General features: G+C 38.2%; 1 protein-coding gene across 1 annotated transcript in view; it reads left to right on the top strand.

Annotated features, from left to right (window-relative positions):
- Positions 1-5,579: 5,579 nt before the first annotated feature.
- LOC133527896 (uncharacterized) overlaps positions 5,580-22,364 on the top strand; it is a 37,432-nt gene continuing 20,647 nt past the window's right edge. The window contains exons 1-8 of the mRNA XM_061865090.1: positions 5,580-6,966; positions 7,465-7,658; positions 10,401-10,474; positions 11,466-11,646; positions 15,611-15,711; positions 19,573-19,803; positions 20,296-20,472; positions 20,745-21,064. Coding sequence (XP_061721074.1) covers positions 6,734-6,966; positions 7,465-7,658; positions 10,401-10,474; positions 11,466-11,646; positions 15,611-15,711; positions 19,573-19,803; positions 20,296-20,472; positions 20,745-21,064 — 1,511 coding nt within the window. The 5' untranslated portion in view covers positions 5,580-6,733. The remainder of the gene's footprint in view (positions 6,967-7,464; positions 7,659-10,400; positions 10,475-11,465; positions 11,647-15,610; positions 15,712-19,572; positions 19,804-20,295; positions 20,473-20,744; positions 21,065-22,364) is intronic.

Raw genomic sequence — 22,364 nt, 5'->3', positions numbered from 1 at the left:
GTCTCTGCAAATAAAATTGTTAAAAATAGTTTATGACAAGATTTTGCACCATACATTGACTATACGTAAGTAATATATGACCCGGCTATCTTTATTATGTGTTTAAATTATCAGATATTGGCTTAGTTTTGTAATTATACGTTCCATCATTCATCACATTAAAATTTTGCGAAGTTGGCAAGTCCGTCTACTATGCACAAGGCAAATCCGTCATATGCCGACTTTCCTTGAATCAGAGGTTACCAACTGTTAAATGGCTTCAATATTATTTATTACGATTTTATAAGGTTACTACAGATACATCTTTACGACATGATGTTCGTGTTTTGTGTTTATTAATAATTTTAATCTCGAAACGAAATGTGTTCTTCATCCTCAGCACTATGTAACCGAAAACACAAATAATAAAATACCTATTAAGTAAATAAAAATTGGCCGCAAACTAAGCATAGCTTAGGTTTTACTATTGGTGCTAGGCGACGACATATACAAACGTAGGTATATAGATAAATACATAAAAAACAAACATGACTGGAGGAACAAATATCTGTGCAGATTGTACAAGCGAATGCCCCTACCGGGATTCGAACCAATGAACATCGCCTTCATATGTTATATTATTATACCTATGACACATATTATTACCCTTTTTATTCTTCTTGAATTTTAGAATACGGTTGTACCGTCATATTTTCTTGATAGTTTTGAAGATTAAAATCATTGCAGCCATATCGGTCCGTAAGTATTTTTTATTTCGGAACATTTATTGCACTTATCGTGGTCTAGGCGGTTTGCCTACACCGTGATACAAGGTTAACCGCCATGACAACGCTGTACCGCGCGTGACACGCCGCTACGTGACTAACGTGACGTTACTTCGCCTTACTTATCCTGAAAATTTACGTATGTAGGTAATGTAGGTACCTACTCGTGTTATGGAGTTTGATTTGCCAATCACTATTTGATTTAAACTTAAACGGTATTCGTAGTTTAAAATTGCTACTACTATGAGTTTATTTATGTAACCCTCTTTGATCTCCGTAAATTTAAAACAACGAGTAAATTTTAAAATGACTATTGGTATTTTATTTGAGAAGTCCAAAAAATAAGTACGTATAATTATTTTCCAAAAAAGGTTTACCACCCCATTTACGTAATATATCGTTCGTTACGTAACCTCGTAAGGCCCAAGGTCCTACCTATAGGACTTATTCAGTTCGATGAAATTTAAATCATATTCAATTAGGACAGAGTTGCATTTGTTTTGTTTCGTGCAATTTTCAAACAAAATAAAATCTACTGTATTCCGTGCACTATAGGTTCAAATTCCAGTGGCAAATTTTGGATTTTTCATTTCTATGGCTGGGCCTTAAGAGGGTAATATTCGAAAATAAACCCTATATTAACAATTTTAGAGTACACTTTTCATTGTCTTGTTTCATTCTTTGTAAGGATGCGAATACGAACATATAAGCACCCATATAGAATGGCTGATATCGTTACTAGACGGACTTACCTTAAACTACACGGGAAGTCCGTCTACTCGCCGAATTTTTAAAAATACTATTGTTTTTGCTTAATTTATGATTAAAATGATCTGTCACTATAGCTTAACTATTATTTATGAAATTCTTCATCGTATGTGATTACAAGCAGTCACGTAGGTGAATAATTTGCGGAGCTAGAATACTCCAATGTAAAAAATAAATAATAAATAAAGTATACCGGCGTCTTACCCACAGTCACCTTATATTAAGCATTACACACCCGACGTGTGCGTTTACGAAGTATATTTCTAACATCCTACATTTTATAAAACATGTGACTCGTTTTCATAAGCGCGTACGCGTACGGTCGCCGGGCTCTCTTGTAGGAAAGGCCGACCGGCTTTCCAAGATGGTATATATTGGGAGTGTGGAATATTAGTGTTAATAGTAGACAGATCATATTTAATTGTCTATAGGATTCACGGATCTCTGCGAGAATTTCACAAAGGCTGACCATGGCAGCCCCTCCCGGCTCACCCAAGTGCTGAACTCATTCATCGGAGCCATGGTCCAGGAGATACTCTCACACGGTGGCGATATATTGAACTTCTCCGGAGACGCTATCCTCTCCATGTGGAAGAGATTGCCTAGTTTGTCTCTGCAGAGCGTCGTGCACTTGGCTATAGATTGTGGTTTGAATATTCAGAAGAATTTTGGGACGTTGCATTCTGATGTTGGCGTTGTACTTAGAGGTTTGTGTTTTTGAAAACTGATCAAAATATGTAGCTTAGCTAGTTTGAAAATTGTATTTAAGTATTCGGCAGGTGAGCCTAAATATCTAGTACTTACTATTCAAGAACACAGTTCAAACTTTAAATCGTTCCTTATGATATAATATAGGTATACCTAATTCTTATAGTCCATGCTGCGCTGTACGTAATGACGAGCTACTACCGGTTAATTGAATAGGGACTATCTCTTTGAGTTAATTTAATTTAATTTACTACTATATCCTCTTTCAATCTTCCGATTCTCACACAGAATAGGAAGACCTTAAAGTCGACATCATTCAGTCTCTTCTCTATTAGCTGACGTAGACACAAATTGCCCTTGGCTACCTACACCTCCTAATTGTGTGGGTTGTTAACTGTGTGCATTGTGTAATCATACATAAATTTCATAGTACTGTGTGGTTTGTCGTTAAACAATACATCCCGTGTAAGGGGTCACTCATCTATAGCTATGAAGACATCAGCAAGTCTGTCAACAGTTTCAACACTGCACGTTTCCTCGCAGTGAAAGTAGCGATATCCTGCGGCGTGTCACACTTCGCGCTCATCGGCGACGCCGCACACTCCCACTACGTGGTGCTGGGACAGCCGGTGTGGGACATCAAGGTAACTGTTTATAGGTTGGGGTATAGCAAAGGGGGGCCGTTCTTGGGACTTAGAAAATTTCAGTGTCATAGTTTTTTTCGCCAACATAACACCAACTTTTTAAACCCGTCCATCCGACGCCTGAGGGATGCCTCGGCATTCACAAACATACTTTGGCATGCCTGATTAGGACGCCTCGGCAGTATGCCAAAGAATCCCTTGCCATGCCATGCCGGTAGTGGGCGCCGGGCCTTATAAGCAGAGGCGGCGTTAGGCGTGGGCGACGTGGGCCTACGGCCTACGGCCTCGCGGTCTGAGGGGCCTCGCACCTCAAACAAGTACATCTCTGACACAACGTAAAAATGTACCTTGCCCACATACAATTTTGGTCTGGCCCCGCCACTGCTTATAAGGTTATAAATAGTGGAGATGACAGCTGAGCACCCAAGCTATTTGAAAAGTGTGTTCACGAAGTGTTGTTGCAGTGCCCTTACAGGGTTCATGGCTAATCGTTATTTTTATGTATATGTATAACCTACAATTATGAAGGCAATAAATAAATACTGAATACTGAAGGTGGCGGAGTACCTCGCCGTCGCCGGTGACGTTATCGCGTCACCCAGTGCTTGGAGGCATGCAAACGAGGCGGAATATATTTCGGAGTCCTTTGGAGATGGAACTCATACTAGGGTAAAGTGTTTTTTGTATTAACAACGAACTTACAAAAATCAAACTTGGTATACTTAGACTGTTAGAGATGGATAAAAAAGACGAAAATCAAAGTTTGCGGCAAATTAATGATTTTCATGTCAAGTTCACTAGTGGTGGTAGAATAGTATATTACGATACAAGTGCGAAAAATAGGAAATTCGAAACTAGTGGCGATAAATTAAAACACGCCCGAAGGGAGTGTTTTAGATCGACACGAGTTGCGAATTACCTATTTGCACATGTATCGTACATCGTTTTACAGTACATATGGCCCTTTAAATGTTCGACACAGTAACGTAATATGCTACTTTTCGCACTAGTGCTATAAAGTAGCACCATATGTACTGTAAATATTTTAATGGTACGAGTATTAATATAGTCTAACAGACCTAACTAAATAATATGTATATATAAATTGGTGGCGAAGTAGAACTACTTACCTACTGTATTGTGGAGTGGGGCTCATTTTTAGGGTTCCGTAGTCAACTAGGAACCCTTATAGTTTCGCCATGTCCGTCTGTCTGTCTGTCTGTCCGAGGCTTTGCTCCGTGGTCGTTAGTGCTAGAAAGCTGAAATTCGGCATGGATATATAAATCAATAAAGCCGACAAAGTCGTACAATAAAATATAAAAATTTAATTTTTTTGAGGGTACCTCCCCTACACATAAAGTGGGGGTGATTTTTTTTTTGCTTCAACCCTACAGTGTGGGGTATCGTTGGAAAGGTCTTTCAAAACTAATAGGGGTCTTTAACAAACATTTTTTGATAAAGTGAATATATTCGGAGATAATCGCTCCGAAAGAGAAAAAAAATGTGTCCCCCCCCTCTAACTTTTGAACCATAGGTCCAAAAAATATGAAAAAAAAATTGTGGAAGTAGAGCTTAAGAAAGACATTAAATGAAAACTATAGCGGACAGGATCAGTTTAGCTATTTTTGAGTTATCGTAAAAAGTTTCCCCTTCATAGTAAAAAGACTTACTTTAATTAGGTATTGATTATGCAAATTTGCCTATTTGTTTAACTCGCGTGAAAGGTACCCTTTCATCGCTTGGTTAACAATTTAATATACTTTAAGCGCCAGTTTAGCTTATTGTGACGGAAGAGTAACGACGGAACCCTACACTGAGCGTGGCCCGACATGCTCTTGGCCGATTTTTTATTAAAATATTTTTGATTGGAATGCGTCTATTAAATTAGGGTAGCTTACAATTAGATACCATTTCAAATCGCTACGAAGCGCTACGCCGTAGACTGTAGCACTTGGCAAGTAAATGCCCTTTGTAGCGGAAAATTGTGCAACACACGCAGGCTAATTCGAACGTACACTGACATCAGAGGGCCTACCGCGAAAACCGAAATTCGTAAATTGCGGGGATCTTTCTCTTTTACTCTCACTAAGACGTGATTAGAGTGACAGAGAAAAATACCCGCAATTGACGAATTTCGATTTTCGCGGTAGGCCCTCAGGGCTATAACCGCGAAAATCGAAGTTCGTCAATTGCGGGCATTTTTCTCTGTTACTCTATTACGTGGTAGTGAGAGTAAAAGAGAAAGATCCCCGCAATTTGCGAATTTCGGTTTTCGCGGTGGGCCCCCAGAATGATATTATAGTTATCGTGCGTCTCGGCTGCGCCAATGCATGTAAGTACGAATAAGTATGAGCAATATGCACGACAACTAAATAACAGGATTCAAAAATATAATTCCGATATCAGTGTACGTCCGATTGGCCTGTGTACCTCTTGCACGACTTTCTGTCTGTGCCAAGTGATATTCCTGATGACAAAATTTAATATTTCACACGCTCAAATTTTCCTATTTTTTTACACTACGTCTTTGGCAAACAAGCGGCCTGCCTGATGGTAAGTAGTCTCCGCAGCTTATGGACGCCTGCAACGCCAGAGGTATTACAGTTGCCGATCTTATATAACACTCCGCACCCTCGTTGAGCTCTGGTAACCTTACGCACCAGCAGGAACACAACACTTATGAGCAAGGTCTAGTGTTATTTGGCTGCGGTTTTCTGTAAGGTACTTCCCCAGTTGGGCTCTGCTCTAGATCTGGAATGACATCCGCTGTGCTGTGCCCTACCACACAAAGCGAGATGAGATGAATGTATCAATTGTCAAAGTACTAATGAAAATATTGTAATAATGAGTCGTATAGAAGTAAAGTCAGCAACAACCAGTTTTTACATGTGGATGTTGCTGGCTTTGCTTTTATATGATAGGTACAATTAACCTTCGAGCAACACCGGCTTCCGACACGTCGGAAGCAATTAACACAATTTATTTTGTAGGTACTACAAACCGCAGGTCCATGGAAGAGGTTCAGCCCCTCTTATATTAACGGTAATCGGTTGTATATGATCGTATTTTTATATCTATCTGTATATATATTCTATTAATAATATTTGGCCATCAATTATTTTTAGACAAAGACCTGCTTCTTCCGTCTATCGACTTAACTGGCGACCTCGAACAATACTACAAAAAATTTGCACGTAAGATTTTCCTACTACTACTACCTTACTATTGGACGACTAGATTATTAATAATAGGATCCAAAATACAAATATAGGTAAAAAACTTAACTAAGTCACCTGTTGTATGTAGTTCTGACGTGTTCGAATAGACAATACATGTTTAAAAGACACACACAAACAAAACAAATGTCTATTCGAACACGTCACAACTACATACAACAGGTGACTTACTTAAGTTTTTTACCTATATCTATTTAAACAGGCCAATTCGAGTTTTGGTTATAAGATCTGTTTCAATATAATACTGATCTGTCTGTGTCAAAAGTGACGTTTTGGTTAAAGAATTGTCACTTTTGACACAGATCAGTATCATATTGCAAACAGATCTTATAACTAAAACCCGAATTGGCCTGAAAGTCGCGTGCCTCAACAGGCATAGCAATGAAAAGTTGGCGCTTCGAATTTGACATCTAGTGTAGATGGCCTTATGACCTTTTCGTACCTACATTATGAGGAAACTCTGAATCAGATACTAAAAATTTGACGGTTTGCAATCAACTGGACCACAAAGAATATTACCCAATGCAGCGCCATTTACTTTAGCTGTCAAACTCTGGGAACAGTTTTTTTTTAGACCTAACTCTTCTACAAACAATAAATCTTTGATATAAATATGACTTTTTCAGTTCGGCCAGTTATAGTATCAGCATTACGCAGCTTATGGTGGCCTACGCTTCGCAAGTTCATGGTGCAGCCCGTGATTTGGGCCGTAGAGAATGATGAGCCCATGGAATTCCTGACTGAGATACGCCGAGTGGTAGTCATCTTCTTGAACATTGTGACCAAAACTGTGACTGATGAAATGCTTGTCGAAATTGTGGATACTGCGTATAAATGCGTTTATAGGTTGGTGGATGTTATGGTTTTAGTACAGCCAGCAAAACTATTAGCATAAATTAATAGTTTTGCTGACTGTACTTACTTTACCTTCAGCATATCGACGACATATGCTTGGTATTATATTACATAATTCCTTGGCTACCTAAAGCTAGATCAACTCACCCAAAAAAATACTGACTTAGTCCATTGCTCCGAATCTTTACCATACAGTAGTAATGTCACCAGTTCGGGAAAATTTGTGAAAATATTAAGTTCTACTGGATTACTCTACGTAAGGTTCTATTTAATTTTATAGAAAATTGGCATTAGCTTAACTTGCTTTAATCGTTCATTGGAAAATTTTAACTAAGGTCAAAGGTGGTAGGCTACCAGGCGTTCATTTTCATTAACCAGTGCGAGTGCGTAGCGAAGAATAGCGGCATCTGCTGCAGAACTGTCATTCGTCGGTGTCAGTACTCGGTATCACCGAAGTATGAGCTACCTTCATGTGAGCCATTATTTCAGCACGTCGTCAGCAGCAGGAGGCCTCTTAAACAAAGTGTCTTTGTTCGACAAAGACCTGATGTTCCTACTCGTTTTCGGACTCCGAGGGATGTCCCACGGTGACGAGGCCCAAAAGAGCCTGCTCTGCGCTCAAGCCTTGAAGGAGAGGTTGATCGACCCTAACATTATATCAGTTTCAATTGGGATCTCGTCTGGTGAGAATGTATTATTATTATTATTAGGTGTTTTTCCTTCCGTTGACGGCAGACCAGGGTTAAAGAAAACTTTGTAGCGACGTTAATTTAGTGCCATTATTTCGAGACATAATAAAAACTTTTAGAACGCCATTTGACTTTGATCCTTATTCTTTGACTGATATGTGTTCAATTTTTTAAATATCAATAAGTGGCGCCATCTTACAGGGCACTTACCTAAAGCATAAAGGTTATGGCGCCATCGCTCGAAACGATGCTGCTATACCTTTGGGCTTTGATTTATTAGATGGCGCCACTTTTTGATATTTAACAGATTGAACACATATCAGTGAAAGAATAAGGATCATAGTCCAATGGCGTTCTAAAAGTTTTAATTATGTGTCGAAAAATGGCAGTAAATTAACGTCGCTACAAAGTTTTCTTTGACAATACACCTCTATTTCAAATTCTCTTTCGCTCAATGACGGTTTTATATAATATGTAGTAGTTGAGACTGGAGAGAGGATTCGTTCATGTACCTTATTACAAAGAAAAATACATTGCTGCTTGCATATGGCGACCGACCTCTAAACTAGACCGCATAAATATCCAAGCCAAGTAGCATCTTTTCCAAGCTACTATCATTTTTCTAAACAACGAAAATTGCTAAAAGGCAGGCACCACCCAAGTAGCACAGACCTGCTGTATAGTAGCTGAATTATTGTCCAGAATAGAACCCTTAGAGGCGCTGTAAGTGCTGATATAACTCTATTTTGGGCACAAATTAATCAGCTGTCAGCTGAATAATTGGAAATATTGCACTATATCAGCATTATATCAGCATTACTAAAGGTATAACAGTCACCCTAAGAGCTGAACATTGACTGATTAGTGGATCACGTGTTACCTATTAACAGCTTAATGGCTCATTAATAGAGTCCCTGTTGCCCTTTTTTCAGCACAAAGTACTTAAAATGATTGATTTAACGCTTCTAAAGAGTTGAGAATGCATAATTGGGACGATTGTGAATATTTATTGCTCCACTCCTTTATTATTTTCTTATATTGTTAGCATGAACTATTTCGTGACGTGATGTTTATAAAGAAGGTGCAATGAAGGTGTAAACGTTAGTTTTGGTACCTAAGTACAACATTGATTTTATTCCCATGTGTGTGAATTTCAAATGGGAAAGAAATTTTACTGTCAAATACTATATGAATGTAGATAAATTTTACACGCGCCCCCAAAATATCACTGTTTACTTGAAAATTTTAGTATTAAATAAGTCGATGTTATGAACAAAGAATACTTTTTTATTCATAATACTCGTATAAATTGACGATAAGCTGTTACTCATAAAATCATCCGGTTTCCTACACAAATCCGGTGTCGTTTTCGTTGACTTAATTAGGATAAATGAATAATATATAACATTGAAATCTAAAAAAATGGCAGATCACTAATGTGTACCGTATTAACCACGATAAAATGGTAGAAGCTATTTCAGTGTTCACTCGAGGTACATTGACTAGTACTGGGCTGTCTAAGTGTCCACTCGTAGTACATAAGTCAGCAAAGAGCTGACACGGCGAGATCTTGTGTCAAACAAATCAGTTATAGATTTGTGTATAGCATAATTGTGGGCCGCATTGTACGCAAATAGTGGCACAGTTAGCAATGAACTACTAAACTCTCCGTAGGAGTTTTAGGGATTTCAAAAATTCTCTATTAATTTTTCGGCGTATTCCGCCAGTTTTCCTTTTCTGTTTCCAGATCACAATGTCGCCACGCTGGTGGCGAGTAACTAATAAATAACTATGAGGCGATAAAAATGCAGTCTATAAGATCTTATTTAACTACATTAGCAGATTAATAGCCCACGCTGGTACAAGTATTCAGCTCCAATTGGGTTCACAAGCCACATGTGATCTAATAACCAGCAGTTTGCTGTAATTCAGAAGTATATGAATTCATCCAAAGCGATCATGGGGGCTTTATAAGTGTTATTATAGGTTTGCATGGAATAAGCTGATTAACACTACTAATGTTCCACTATATGCAGCCAGGCGCATTATATCATTGTTAATTGATATCACTGAATAACTGACTGCAATATAGTAGTTCACATGTTCTTTCTTAAAATGCAAGCGTCTAAGGGTACACTTGTGGCGTCTTATTCAGAATATAGCTTAGTTAAAGCCCACAAAAATGCGCCAATACAGCTTACAGTTCCACATTTCAGCTCTCAGTTCCATTAATTGCTAAAGGCTGTATAATATAGAACTGTTTTCCCATATTAACGCTTGCAGCATTACAGTTGTGCAGTAGTGATGCATAATAACGTTATTATACAGACGATAGCTTAATTTTCAGTTATTGCAGTTGGGATGTCATATTATAACTCTATATAAATGCTAAAGTTACCGACGTGAACAGTTTGTGACACCTTATAATGCAGTTTTGTGCTACTTGGGCATGCAAGCTAATCTAGTTCAGATATCAGTTTTATTTATTATGCCAGTATTTCTAGTATAGTATGAAAATTGCCGTTTAATGTCGTCTCACCCGTGATATTGACCGCTTTGGTCATAACCATAACAATTAAGTACCTAAATGACCTCCCTTAATTTATATTATTCCCACCAATTACCACCAAGTTGATACCACGGGTAACAACTGGGATTTTTTTCATCTGTAACCACTGGGAACAACTTGGTGGCAACAGGTGGGGGTAGTATCTGGGAATATTTTTTTGTTTGTAGGAACAACATATTGCGGTGTAGTTGGCCACGTTCTCCGGCGGGAATATACAGTTATAGGAAGAGCAGCCAATAAGGTAATTACCATTGTATTATGTCAGTGGTAATTACTTCGTGATAACATAAAACCGTTGTTTTGTTGCATGCACAGTTAGTTTTACAACATGACGTTATGCTGTAGAGTCCGACTAAGCTAAACTCTAAATTAAACCCTTGCGCTTATTTTGAAGTCACAATGTGCCATTCGGTTATTTACTTGATGTTTATGATGGCATGGCCACACTCTGTCACTGAAAATTGCTGTGCAGAGAGTTAAGCTTGTTCCGACTCTACCTACTTTGTGAGTGTGATCTTGACAGTCTCTTCTCGTGACGGCATATAGGTAGCTGTACCGAAACATAAAGAAACAAGAAGTAATAGAGTGCTCACGCCATACATCAGTTTTGGTACCAAAATGCTTATTGTTTTCGCCGTCGACATCTTGCATCGAGTAGCGGAACTTTCAGTACTGCTACTCGACAATAGATATCGCTAATGCTCAACGATTTTCCGCTAATATTATAAGTATTATAACTAGAATAACCGGAACTCTATTTTCAACTCCTACGCTTACTCTGGTTATAATATTAGCGGAAAATTGTTGAGCACTAGACTTTTTGTTTGCAGCGATATCTATTGTCGAGTAGCAGTACTGAGAGTTCCGCTACTCGATACTAGATGTCGACTGCGAAAATAATAAGCATTTTGGTACCAAAACTGATGTATGAAGTGAGCACTCTATTACTTCTTATTTCTCTATGACCGAAATTACACATGTGCGAGTTGTGGAAAGTTTCCAAAGTTCGAAATATTCTCGGAAATTTGAGGAATTATTCACAGGAAACAAAGGAACATCTGATATGTTTCTTTGTTTGGTAATGAATAACTTCGATTCCCATATTAAAAACATGAGATTCCGAAATTTTACCATGTGGAAATTCCGTGATTTTGAAAAGTTTCTGACTGCATAAGTAACAGAAATATTGAAAGCAATATTCAGTCTTAATTATTTCGATAACATAATTTCAGGCAGCACGATTAATGACAGCGTATCCTAACAAATTAGTTTGTGACAAGGAAACATTCTTAAGAAGCAAAATGGATCAAGATTTCTTTAGGTTGATGGAATTCATCCCAATGAAAGGCATCCAGAGGCCTGGACCAGTTTATGAGTTCAACAAATATGGGTCAGTAAATCGATATATTACAGGTATATCATAACTCTCATAAGTGTCACGCATCGGCATCCGGATTTCATTTTAGGCTACCTAGTTATACTAGTGGATTTTATAATAGGTATTATAAAATCCACTAATATAACTAGTTAGTGTTGTGAGAATAGTGCACAGGTTTTTAAAACCTCGCTCGTTTAGTTACTTCTTAAATAGAATTTTTATTTTGTTGAAATGCTAGTCTTTGTGGTTTGAATCGTGGTTAGAGGTAGAGGCAAAAAATTCACTGATGACTTGACTATTTACAGCGTATGCAGTACCTATTAACTACATTAAAATGACGGTTGAGTGAATATTCAGTAATAAATTTAGTGACGTAATTAATATACCCTTTTTAAGGACTCAGTGCGCTAAAGGTTTGCGTTGCGAAAAGTCGGCGCTGGTCATAATGGCATATAAGGTACATAATACCATTAATACCCATAGGGAACCTTAGCCTTTTTTTGCCTAGGAACTACATTTATTGTTCAAATGTTCACGCAGATGGCCTGAAAAGCCAAGCGGCAGACGCCAGCCTATCCTAGGCAGGGACGAGGAGTTGCGGGCCTTCATTCTGGCTTTCCAGAAGGCCATGGAACAACAACATGAGCCGTTTGCAAAACATCGGAATCTTATCTACGGAGTAGTGTTCATTGTAAGTACTTATTATTTATTTGATTTGTAGACTTGTAATAGTACATTACTATAGAGGACGGCAACCCCGTTTCTCGCCGAGATTTGTATAGTGCTTTTCTCAAACTTGCAATGAAACAATAAGTGGACCCGGGTACGTCCTTAAACTACGTCCACAAGAGAGGTATGGGCATTGTGAATGTCATCTCGCTTTGTGTGGTAGGGCACAGCACAGCAGATGTCATTTCAGATCTAGAGCAGAGCCCAACTGAGGAAGTACCTCCACCTTACAGAAAACCGCAGCCAAATAACACTAGACCCTACTCATAGTGTTGTGTTCCTGCCAGTGAGTAAGGTTGCCAGAGCTCAACGAGGGTGGGAGGGGGTTAGGGTTGGCAACGCGCATGTAACTCCTCTGTAGTTGCAGGCGTACATAGGCTACGGAAGCTTACCATCAGGCGGGCCGTATGCTTGTTTGCCACCGACGTAGTATAAAAAAAAAAGTAATAAATATGATGATGATGATGATTATTATTGTTTTATGTCATAATGATAGGTTATTCAGGGCTGTATCTCCTAAACCGTGCATCTTAGCGCAAAAATAATAAAATTTTCGTCTCCCTTTTGGAGACCCTGAAATTATATTTAACAAACATAAAAAAGGAAAAAATACACAAAAAAAGGCATAAGTAATGGCAGAATTTTGCTCATAGGTTTTTTATGCTTGAATGCCAAGACGTGCCTTAATTTGACGTAAAAAATAAAAGAAGGTTGCCTTACAGGCCTAGGTGTGTAAGGCTGTATGAAATTCCTTTACATATCATCTTCACTCATCGCACCTGATATGTAGCATCTCCGGACCTAATTTTAAGTAAGTCATGTCAACATTTCATCACAAGTTTGAGAAAAAACATTTTGAATGGGTTACCCATGCATTATGAGTCGAATAAACGCTCGACATCCTGGCGAAATCCCAAACAATCCTGGCGGCACTCGGTAGCATCCGAGTTGACATTGACAGCAATCGGGCTATCATGGCCTGAGGCGAAGCACGCAGCCCAAGACAGAACTAAATGGTGGCGCACTGTGGACGCCCTCTGCCTCACATAGGGGACATAGGACTTTAAGTATGTCAAACGCTCGACATGATTCGACCCGTTGTTGAGAATATTCGATTGAGCGATCAGATCGAGCGTGTCTCCTATTTTAATACCTATGTTCGAGTCTTACACGAGGTCGAGGACGAGGTAGATAAGGTACACTATTCATATTCAAAATATTTGCTCCACAGGGACCTAATAGAATAGGTAAAAAGCGATTAGTGGAAGAATGCATTTATCTCACGCCAAATTGTGTCAGGATTATACGAATATCTTTAACGGAAACGGAAAAGGTGATATTTTTTTACCTACCTATACAATAATCACTTAAATTCTTATCTACATTCTCGCTCATAAATAGACAAAAAAATAGGCCACAAGGACACTTTTACACTTCAAGTTGATATACGTACAAGCAAAAAAAATCTGAAATCAAAATAACCATATACTTTTATTGTCAACGATGTTCCGTGAAACGGAAAACGATTATCAGGCCCGATATCGGGAGATGTGGATGTAATTGGCGCTTTACACGACCCTCAGTTTTTTAATTCAATTGATAAGTATATGGTTATTTTGATTTCAGATTTTTTTAGCAGAAAGCTTTTTTATTGGCAGAAATAAATATTTTTTTTGCATTTAAAGAAATGCAAAAAATATATTTATTTCTGCCAATGCCAAAAATGTTCAATGTTTGATATTTTTGCATATAAACCATTTTTAGGGTTCCGTAGCCAAATGGCAAAAAACGGAACTCTTATAGATTCGTCATGTCCGTCTGTCTGTCCGATTATGTCACAGCCACTTTTTTCCGAAACTATAAGAGCTATACTGCTCCAACTTGGTAAGTAGATGTATTCTATGAACCGCATTAAGATTTTTACACAAAAATAGAAAAAAAAACAATAAATTTTGGGGGTTCCCCATACTTAGAACTGAAACTCAAAAAATCTTTTTTCATCAAACCCATACGTGTGGGATATCTAATGGATAGGTCTGTAAAAATGATATTGAGGTTTCTAATATCATTTTTTTCTAAACTGAATAGTTTGCGCGAGAGACACTTCCAAAGTGGTAAAATGTCCCCCCCCCCCCCCCCCCCCCGCGTAACTTCTAAAATAACAGAAAAATCTAAAAAAAATATATGATATACATTGCCATGCAAACTTCCACCGAAAATTGGTTTGAACGAGATCTAGTAAGTAGTTTTTTTTAATACGTCATAAAATTAAAACAATTTTTTTTTTTCATCAAACCCATACATGTGGGGTGTCTATGGATAGGTCTTCAAAAATGATATTTAGGTTCCTAATATAATTTTTTTCAAAACTGAATAGTTTGCGCGAGAGACACTTCCAAAGTGAAAAAATGTGTGCCCCCCCCCCCCCTGTAACTTCTAAAATAAGAGAATGAAAAATCTTAAAAAAATATGATATTAAATTAAATTAAATAATCGTTTATTTCAGGCATAGCCCATATAAGTGTTAGTAACAGACTTAAATAATAATGTTAAACTATGACTATGACTATTACAATTTCCTATAATCTACCATGCAACACGTATACTTAGGGCTAGGACTATACAATACCGGGTGAGCAATACGTACACTTTAATATGATAAAATGTGATATGAAAAAAAAAAAAAAAAAAAAGTAATAATAATAATTCAAACATGTCAGCACCAATTAAAATATAAAAATCAATTCATTAAAATAATTCAAACATGTCAGCATTAATTACAATATATACAAATTCTTCACTGGCAAAAAATAAAAATAAAAATCATAACATAATAATGAACAGAAATAAAATAATAAGCATTTAAATTGAATTAAATAATCTTATAACTAACACTCATAATTTACGAAACTGGAGTGCAGACTGATCCATCTACGCATCATCGGTGAGTCCCACCTCCTGGCAAACACCTTCAGGATGCTATTCGGACTCCCTAACAACCTATCAAGTAAGGAGGCACAGCGCTTTCTTATAATCGCATGAAAGCCATCAACACTTGCCTCCGCAAACATGCCCGAAGCACTGCACCTCCGTCGAAGACCGAGCAAAATCCTGAAGGCATCATTATATTGCACTCGCAAAGCGCTGTACGTCCTCTGCACATAATTGACCCACAGGTTACAGGTGTAGAAACACTGGCAGTATGCCCTAAATAGGGCTACTTTGACTTCCTTCGTGCACCCTGAAAACCTACGGGCCAACATGTTGCAGCGAACGGACAGCGCCCGTCTCTCCCTTTCGATGTCCATGTTGTCACAGAGATCCTCAGTCACCCAGTGACCCAGATATTTAAAATGCTTTACCCTGCTCAGGTTAGTGCCACACAGAGTAATTGGAGGCAGAGTCTCGTATGTTCTAGCACCAGCCTTAAAAATTAACAATTCGCTTTTGTTGGCGTTATATCTGAGTCCATGGGTCCCTGCGTATCTCTCACAGATACCGATTAGGGTTTGCAAAGCACCCAGAGATGGCGCCAGCAACACCATGTCGTCTGCATAGCTGAAGTTGTTCATACAAACACCATCAACCGAGCATCCGACATTGGCGTTGCTCAGCTCATCAATCAAACCGTTGATGTACAGGTTGAATAACCGAGGAGACGAGATCCCCCCCTGCCTCACTCCGCACTCCAACCCGTACTCCTCCGAAAACATACCGGCCCATCTCACGCAATTTTTCTGACTATGGTACCAATATTTAATAAGAGAAGTTACCTCACTAGGAAGACCGGCAACTTGCTGCATTTTCCGCCAGAGAACTTTATAAGACACGAGGTCGAAGGCCTTAGATAGATCTAAAAAGCATGCAAATACCGGTGTTTTCCTGGAGGTATAGTACTGGACGGTCTGTTTGAGGCAGAGAACAGCACTTTCAGTTGATAGGCCCGGCCTGAAGCCAAATTGCGCATCGTGTAGACGAACATGTCTGTCCAGCTGCCTATCAAGCAAAGCATCCAGTACCTTGGCGATGATGGTCGCCAATGAGATGGGCCTGTAGTTGTTCGTATCTGATGCATCTCCAGTCTTATTCTTAACTATTGGTACTACTACAGTGTACATTAGCTCATCCGGTAGATAACTATGACTAATGCAAAGGCTGTAGAACAATGCCAATACCCTCGACAGGTGGTTGCCCGCATATTTGAGGTGCTCTATGCTAAGATTGTCATACCCGGGAGACTTACCTCTGACCATATTCTTAATTATAGAAGACACCTCTTTGGCAGAGAAATTTACCGAACTCTCCTGACTGTGACAATCCGTTTCATTCGCTAGCAAACTTGGTCCGAGTGGCGAATCGACCTTGAAATGCTGCTTGAAGGCATTGGCTATGCTCTTGTGGTCGTGGAGACCTCCGACGCTCACAGGTCGGCCCGAGTTTAAATTTAGTTTATTAGTCTCTTTCCAAAATTTTCCAAAATCTTTTTTAGAGTGGTGTTTCGCAATAATATCTAACTTGATTTGCTTTTGATTCTCTTGACAATATTTTAATTTAGATTTAAAAAGCCGGCGTGACTCGCACATTTTGTTATAAATGGGCCCCACAGTAGGTTTCCCATATGCCAGCCAATTCAAAAAATAAACTCTGGCCGTCCTATGTGCGTCGCTTACATATTTGTTCCAGCCCGTTACGTATTTGTGCTTCCTACGTCTCGGTTCGACATAACTACATTCAGCGCCCACACTAAGTGTGTTAACAATCGATAGGTACATCTTATTCAAAATCAACTTATGACTTACATCAGAACACAACCTATGGGCACAAGTACTAAAATCGGACGGAAATTCTATTTTACTTAACTCTTTATGACAGAAGTTACGATACTTCTCTATTTGAATGTCATCTCTTACACCCCATTTCACCTTATCAGTCATGACGACATGCGCTGGTACCAAAGGATTGATAATATTGAAATTACATTCAATCACTAACGGGAGATGGTCCGACCAGTATGTGTTATGCAATACCGACACATTTACTACTGACCGCCTCGCGGCGTGTGTAACTATACAGTGATCTAACCAGCGTTTGCAACCATGTGCATCACTAACAAAGGTAAATGAGTTCATTGGCAGCAAATCCATGTCAACACACGACCAGTCCTGTTCTACACAAAAGTCTAAAAGTTCGTTTGCAAACAGCTCGCCCGGGTGCGCGTTGAAGTCGCCAAGCATAAAAACCGATTCAACATTACTATTCTCTACGATTGCCGCCACTTCGCTTAAACACTCCGTAAACTCAATTAAGTTATCAGCTGAGTTCGTAGGCATATATACGGAGAACACTAACGTCGAGCGGTCATTGTTTACAATCTTGATCGCGCACAAACGCACACTACGGCAATCTATCACGGCCACACAAGGGAACGCCGCTTTCCGCCACAAAATAGCCACTCCTCCATGTGGTCTGCCTCTCAAAATTCCACTCGTCGTATCAACTGCAGACTTTCCAGTGTACGAAAACTCATTGCTTATGGAACCAAAAAAGCCCACATCATGTGGCATAATCCACGATTCCTGAATGGCAATAATATCCGCAGACCGACAAATATTTCTTACACACTCAACCGACCTCATAATACCCTTGCAATTAAAACTAACTAACGTTATCTTTCTATCATTGCGTGCCATTTTCATAAAAACGATTATTATTATTCCTATTCGCTGTACTCGATGAATTCCCTGTCACATGGTTATCAAATTTCTTTGCGATCTTAACATACTGTCGGAAAGCAACTCATTATACATTACGATATACATTACCATGCAAACTTCCACCGAAAATTGGTTTGAACGAGATCTAGTAAGTAGTTTTTTTTTAATACGTCATAAATGGTACCGAACCCTTCATGGGCGAGTCCGACTCGCACTTGGCCGCTTTCGCTTGATTTTGGTGAAACGGTAAAATACTCTTGCTCGGCCCCTACGTCAGCCTGATAGGTATAAGGCCTGATAAAGTGTGGATGTAATTAGCACTTTAGCGTGGATAGCTCAGAAGTCACAGCGATCGAATCGATATTTCGAATGGTATTTCACTCGACACGGTGAAACTATTCTTATTTCTTTTTTAAATGTCATTATTTTGTGTTCACCATATAGGTACCATATGGATTGTTCCGTCAGGTTGCTCTCAAAACGCTAGCTGGGAGTTCGTCAGAGCGAGACAAGTGTGAAAACCAAATACGGACAAGGTTTACAAGCATTGACTTTGATATTGGAATAAGCACACTGCAGTGCTGTTATACAGGGTGTCCCTGGAAGTATGGTCAAATCGAATGGGGATGTAGAGATGGCCATTCTGGAAATTTTCTACCACATGCACTATTATGCTAAGTCATGCGATTTCACATTTTATTTTTTTTACCTTGAAAATGTACCATGAGAAATCTTGCTTTTAATGCTTTCAGAAGAACACAGAATATTTTAAGAAGCCTTCCTAGTGAGACCCACTTCCTATTATTTTATTGAGCTGTAACTTAACATACATATGTAAGTTGGATCCAGCTGATCTGATGATAGACACAGGAGGTGGCCATAGGTACAGTCGCTATCAGATATATCGATGAGTGTTCAAAAATATCTGAACACGCACTTTAACGCCTTGACAATAGAGGCGTGTTCAAATATTTGTGACCGCCTTGGCCGCTCCGATATATCTGATGGCAACTGTACACTGATAAAATAACTCAACCTAACTGTGTTTTTGTTTGTAAGAATTGTCTCGCTGAGCATTAGTTGCCTATTTAACAAAAAAAACTCAAGTGGATATAGCTCTGTTTCCATTCCTTCAACAGCACCTGTTTGAAAACCTGGAAATCGGTCGCCATGTTGGAACATCTACGGAAGGAATAAAATAAAGTATCCATTTACAATTTACGTTTGTGTCCCCGACACAAACCGGCTAATTGTATTTGAACCATTGTACGTTTTTGTGTATTTCTGAGAGCATTAAAATATCGAAAATTCATAATAAAATGTAATAATATATATATAAAATAAACGTATTCCTACATTTCTATAATTGGATGTTAATAAATAACTTCTTAACAATAAAAAGAACTTAGTAGTAAAAAGTGTTACAATCTCAATATCACTTTAAAACATTATAAACAATATATATATAATCAACAACTAGCACTGGTATAATAGTAAATGTTAGTCGAAAATATTTAGAATGACCTCCTCTACACCCCTATCCGATTTAATCCATACTTCTGTGGACAGCCTGTATATTGTCAAATTGAACACTCCAGTTTGGACCTCAACGCATTGACTCCAGTTGAAATTTATGCGATAAATATCATATTCGGTTGTCGCTTGGCGTTGCCCGATAACTTTGAATTTCCGAATGATATTCTCGAAGAAAGTTGCACAAAAAAACTAGTGCGTAATATTTTTCAAAATGTAAGTACCCACATTTTTTTCATTTGTAAAAACCAATTTCTTCTTGAACCATTTATATTATGCTGACATCGGTAGCGTTACGCTACATACGCTACGCCGTAGCCTATTTTGAACCATTTTCTATTAGTCTTTTGCTACGCGACGTAGTACCTTGTACTGCGTAGCAGCATTTTCCCGCTTTGTAGCAATAACAGTCCGTAGCGATCTACTACATATATGTGAATGTTTTTAAGTAGAAAAGATTTCTACTTAAAATAAAGTTGAACAGATGATGACAATTTTATTAGTACCTAAATATAGATCATGTCATTCACGAAGACGCGGGCCTTGACTCGTATTGTTATGTCATTAAAGGTTAGATTTGAGATATCTGCGCGTTATCGTGGATGACACGAACTATACTGTATTTACATTACACAATCTTGAAGTGACAAAAGCCCAATAGATACAATGTTTTCTCATCAAAATTTTGTAAACATTGGTCCTTTACAGAATATTCCTGCAATGTGTATAGTGGCGATAGAAGAGGGAATGAACATTGATGATGAGTCTTGGAGGTTACTTTTGGTTCTATTGGATACCAAAACAATATTCGTCATCATGACTCTTACTGATAAAACAAGCATGTCTGGTAAAGTGCTGTTTTCCTATTCTAAGTCTATTATTCTTACCAAAAATACATAACTAAAACCTGGAATACTTAAACACCATCAACAGACTTTTGCTTTATTTTGATTACGCTCGTACGTAATTACGTAATTATTATTTAAAGTGTCCGACAGTTCGCATTTTGTGACATCCAGCAACTGAATCGTAGATCACTGGTAATGCCTACACACTACCCCCAAATTTTTTTTCTTAATTCGGTTTAAACAAGTACCTATGTTACCCACTTGTATCTTATTATCTTCTTACACATTTTGCTTAAATGTCAAATATAGTTAGAGAAACAGTTGATGCACGATAAAACCTATTTAGAGTCAAGGTTTTCGACAGTGGCTCAGTCGCCCAAGTTTCGCCTCTCTCGTGTTAAAATTAGCTTGAGTGAGTTACCGTACCCGGCTTTTGTCTACCGAGCCACTGTTCCCTACGTGACCCTACTTAATTGTACAAATAACTTTCCGCCTACAGAAGTGGCCCTCCAATGCTTATCGAGCAACAAGCTGCTACAAATGCCACTTTCCGGACTGAGCCATTGGTACCACTTGGTTATTGCTTGCCAGTTCCTTGATGTACAAGCTGTACCTACAGATTTGGAGAAGTATTTACTTATTCTAATGTTACTTTTTAATCTTTGGTAATTAAGTCCGCAATATTCATTTCATTTCTACGAAATTATAATTTGTATAACATAACTAGCCTTATTTATAACGTAAGACTCAGGGATCGGAAACCGGTATTTTTTGTATGGGAACGAAAAGGGTATTTTTTCGTTCTTTGTTAATTACTTCATTTCTAATTAGGCAATATAATAATACGAAGTCGTTATCAGAAAACACAACTGAGTCCTACATTTAGAGTATAAAATAAACCGAAATATATGGTTATTTCAATGTTTTTGCAAAAAACCGGTTCCGATCCCTGGTAAGACTAGCTAGCTTATTACTTCCCCTAGTAAATTGCGCCACGTTGGAAGTGCTGGTATATATAAGGTAGGCAGGCTATGGATTGTAAATTTTTGTCCATCGATAAATATTTTCTCTATTTTTCTCTCGACTTTTAACTAAATAATATAGTGTCTAACCGAAAGATGTTTTTTTACCGAAACCGAAGGTTCGACTTTGGCTCTAGTTTGGGCCGAACCGAAACTTTTGTAGACTTATTAAAATCGTTGACAAAATGTTATAAAACAACTTTTATACACATGAACACTGCGTCGAATTGTATTTTCCAATAAATCAATTAATTATTGTATACTTAAATCAGTATATTAATATTGTTGTTCTACTTGATCCCCAACTTTTGGTCCTTGTCACATAGTTTAGTTTCATAGTACGAAGTATCATTTCGTAGGTTTCGACTTTCGCCCCGGCCTAGGTTCAGCCGTTTTTTGGCTGAAATTGACCGAAACCGAATCTTCGGTCTGTCACTAGTGTCACTACTTTTATTATTCAACACGAACCCGCACCCGCACAGGGTCATTGATCATTAAATTATTGCTATTTAAGCTCATCACATTGAGCATTAGTGCTATAATGCGGCTGTAATTTGGCATAAATATATTCACGTAGACGTAGAAATAGAAAATAGATATAATAAGAATATAATGCTCAAAATAAGTTTGCATTTAAAAAATCGTTAAGTACGTGATTTCTTTGCTAGCACAATGAAATTAATAATGTATGTATATTATTTTATTAATGTATGTATGGTATGTTATTGTATTATATTTGGTTGTTGTTAAAGTAGCACCGCCTACAATCTTTCTGCTTTGCCTAAAGGTTGACTGGTCGAGAATGCCTCATGGCATTAAGTTTGCCTTTTGTACTATAAGGTTTTCTTTTGTGCAATAAACTACTCACTCTGTCCCTCACCAATTCGTGAAGAGGTAGCTTGGACAC

This window comes from Cydia pomonella, chromosome 18 (genome assembly GCF_033807575.1).
Source record: "Cydia pomonella isolate Wapato2018A chromosome 18, ilCydPomo1, whole genome shotgun sequence".
NCBI classification, from domain to species: Eukaryota; Metazoa; Arthropoda; class Insecta; order Lepidoptera; family Tortricidae; genus Cydia; species Cydia pomonella.
This window is presented reverse-complemented; position numbering and strand designations above follow the sequence as displayed.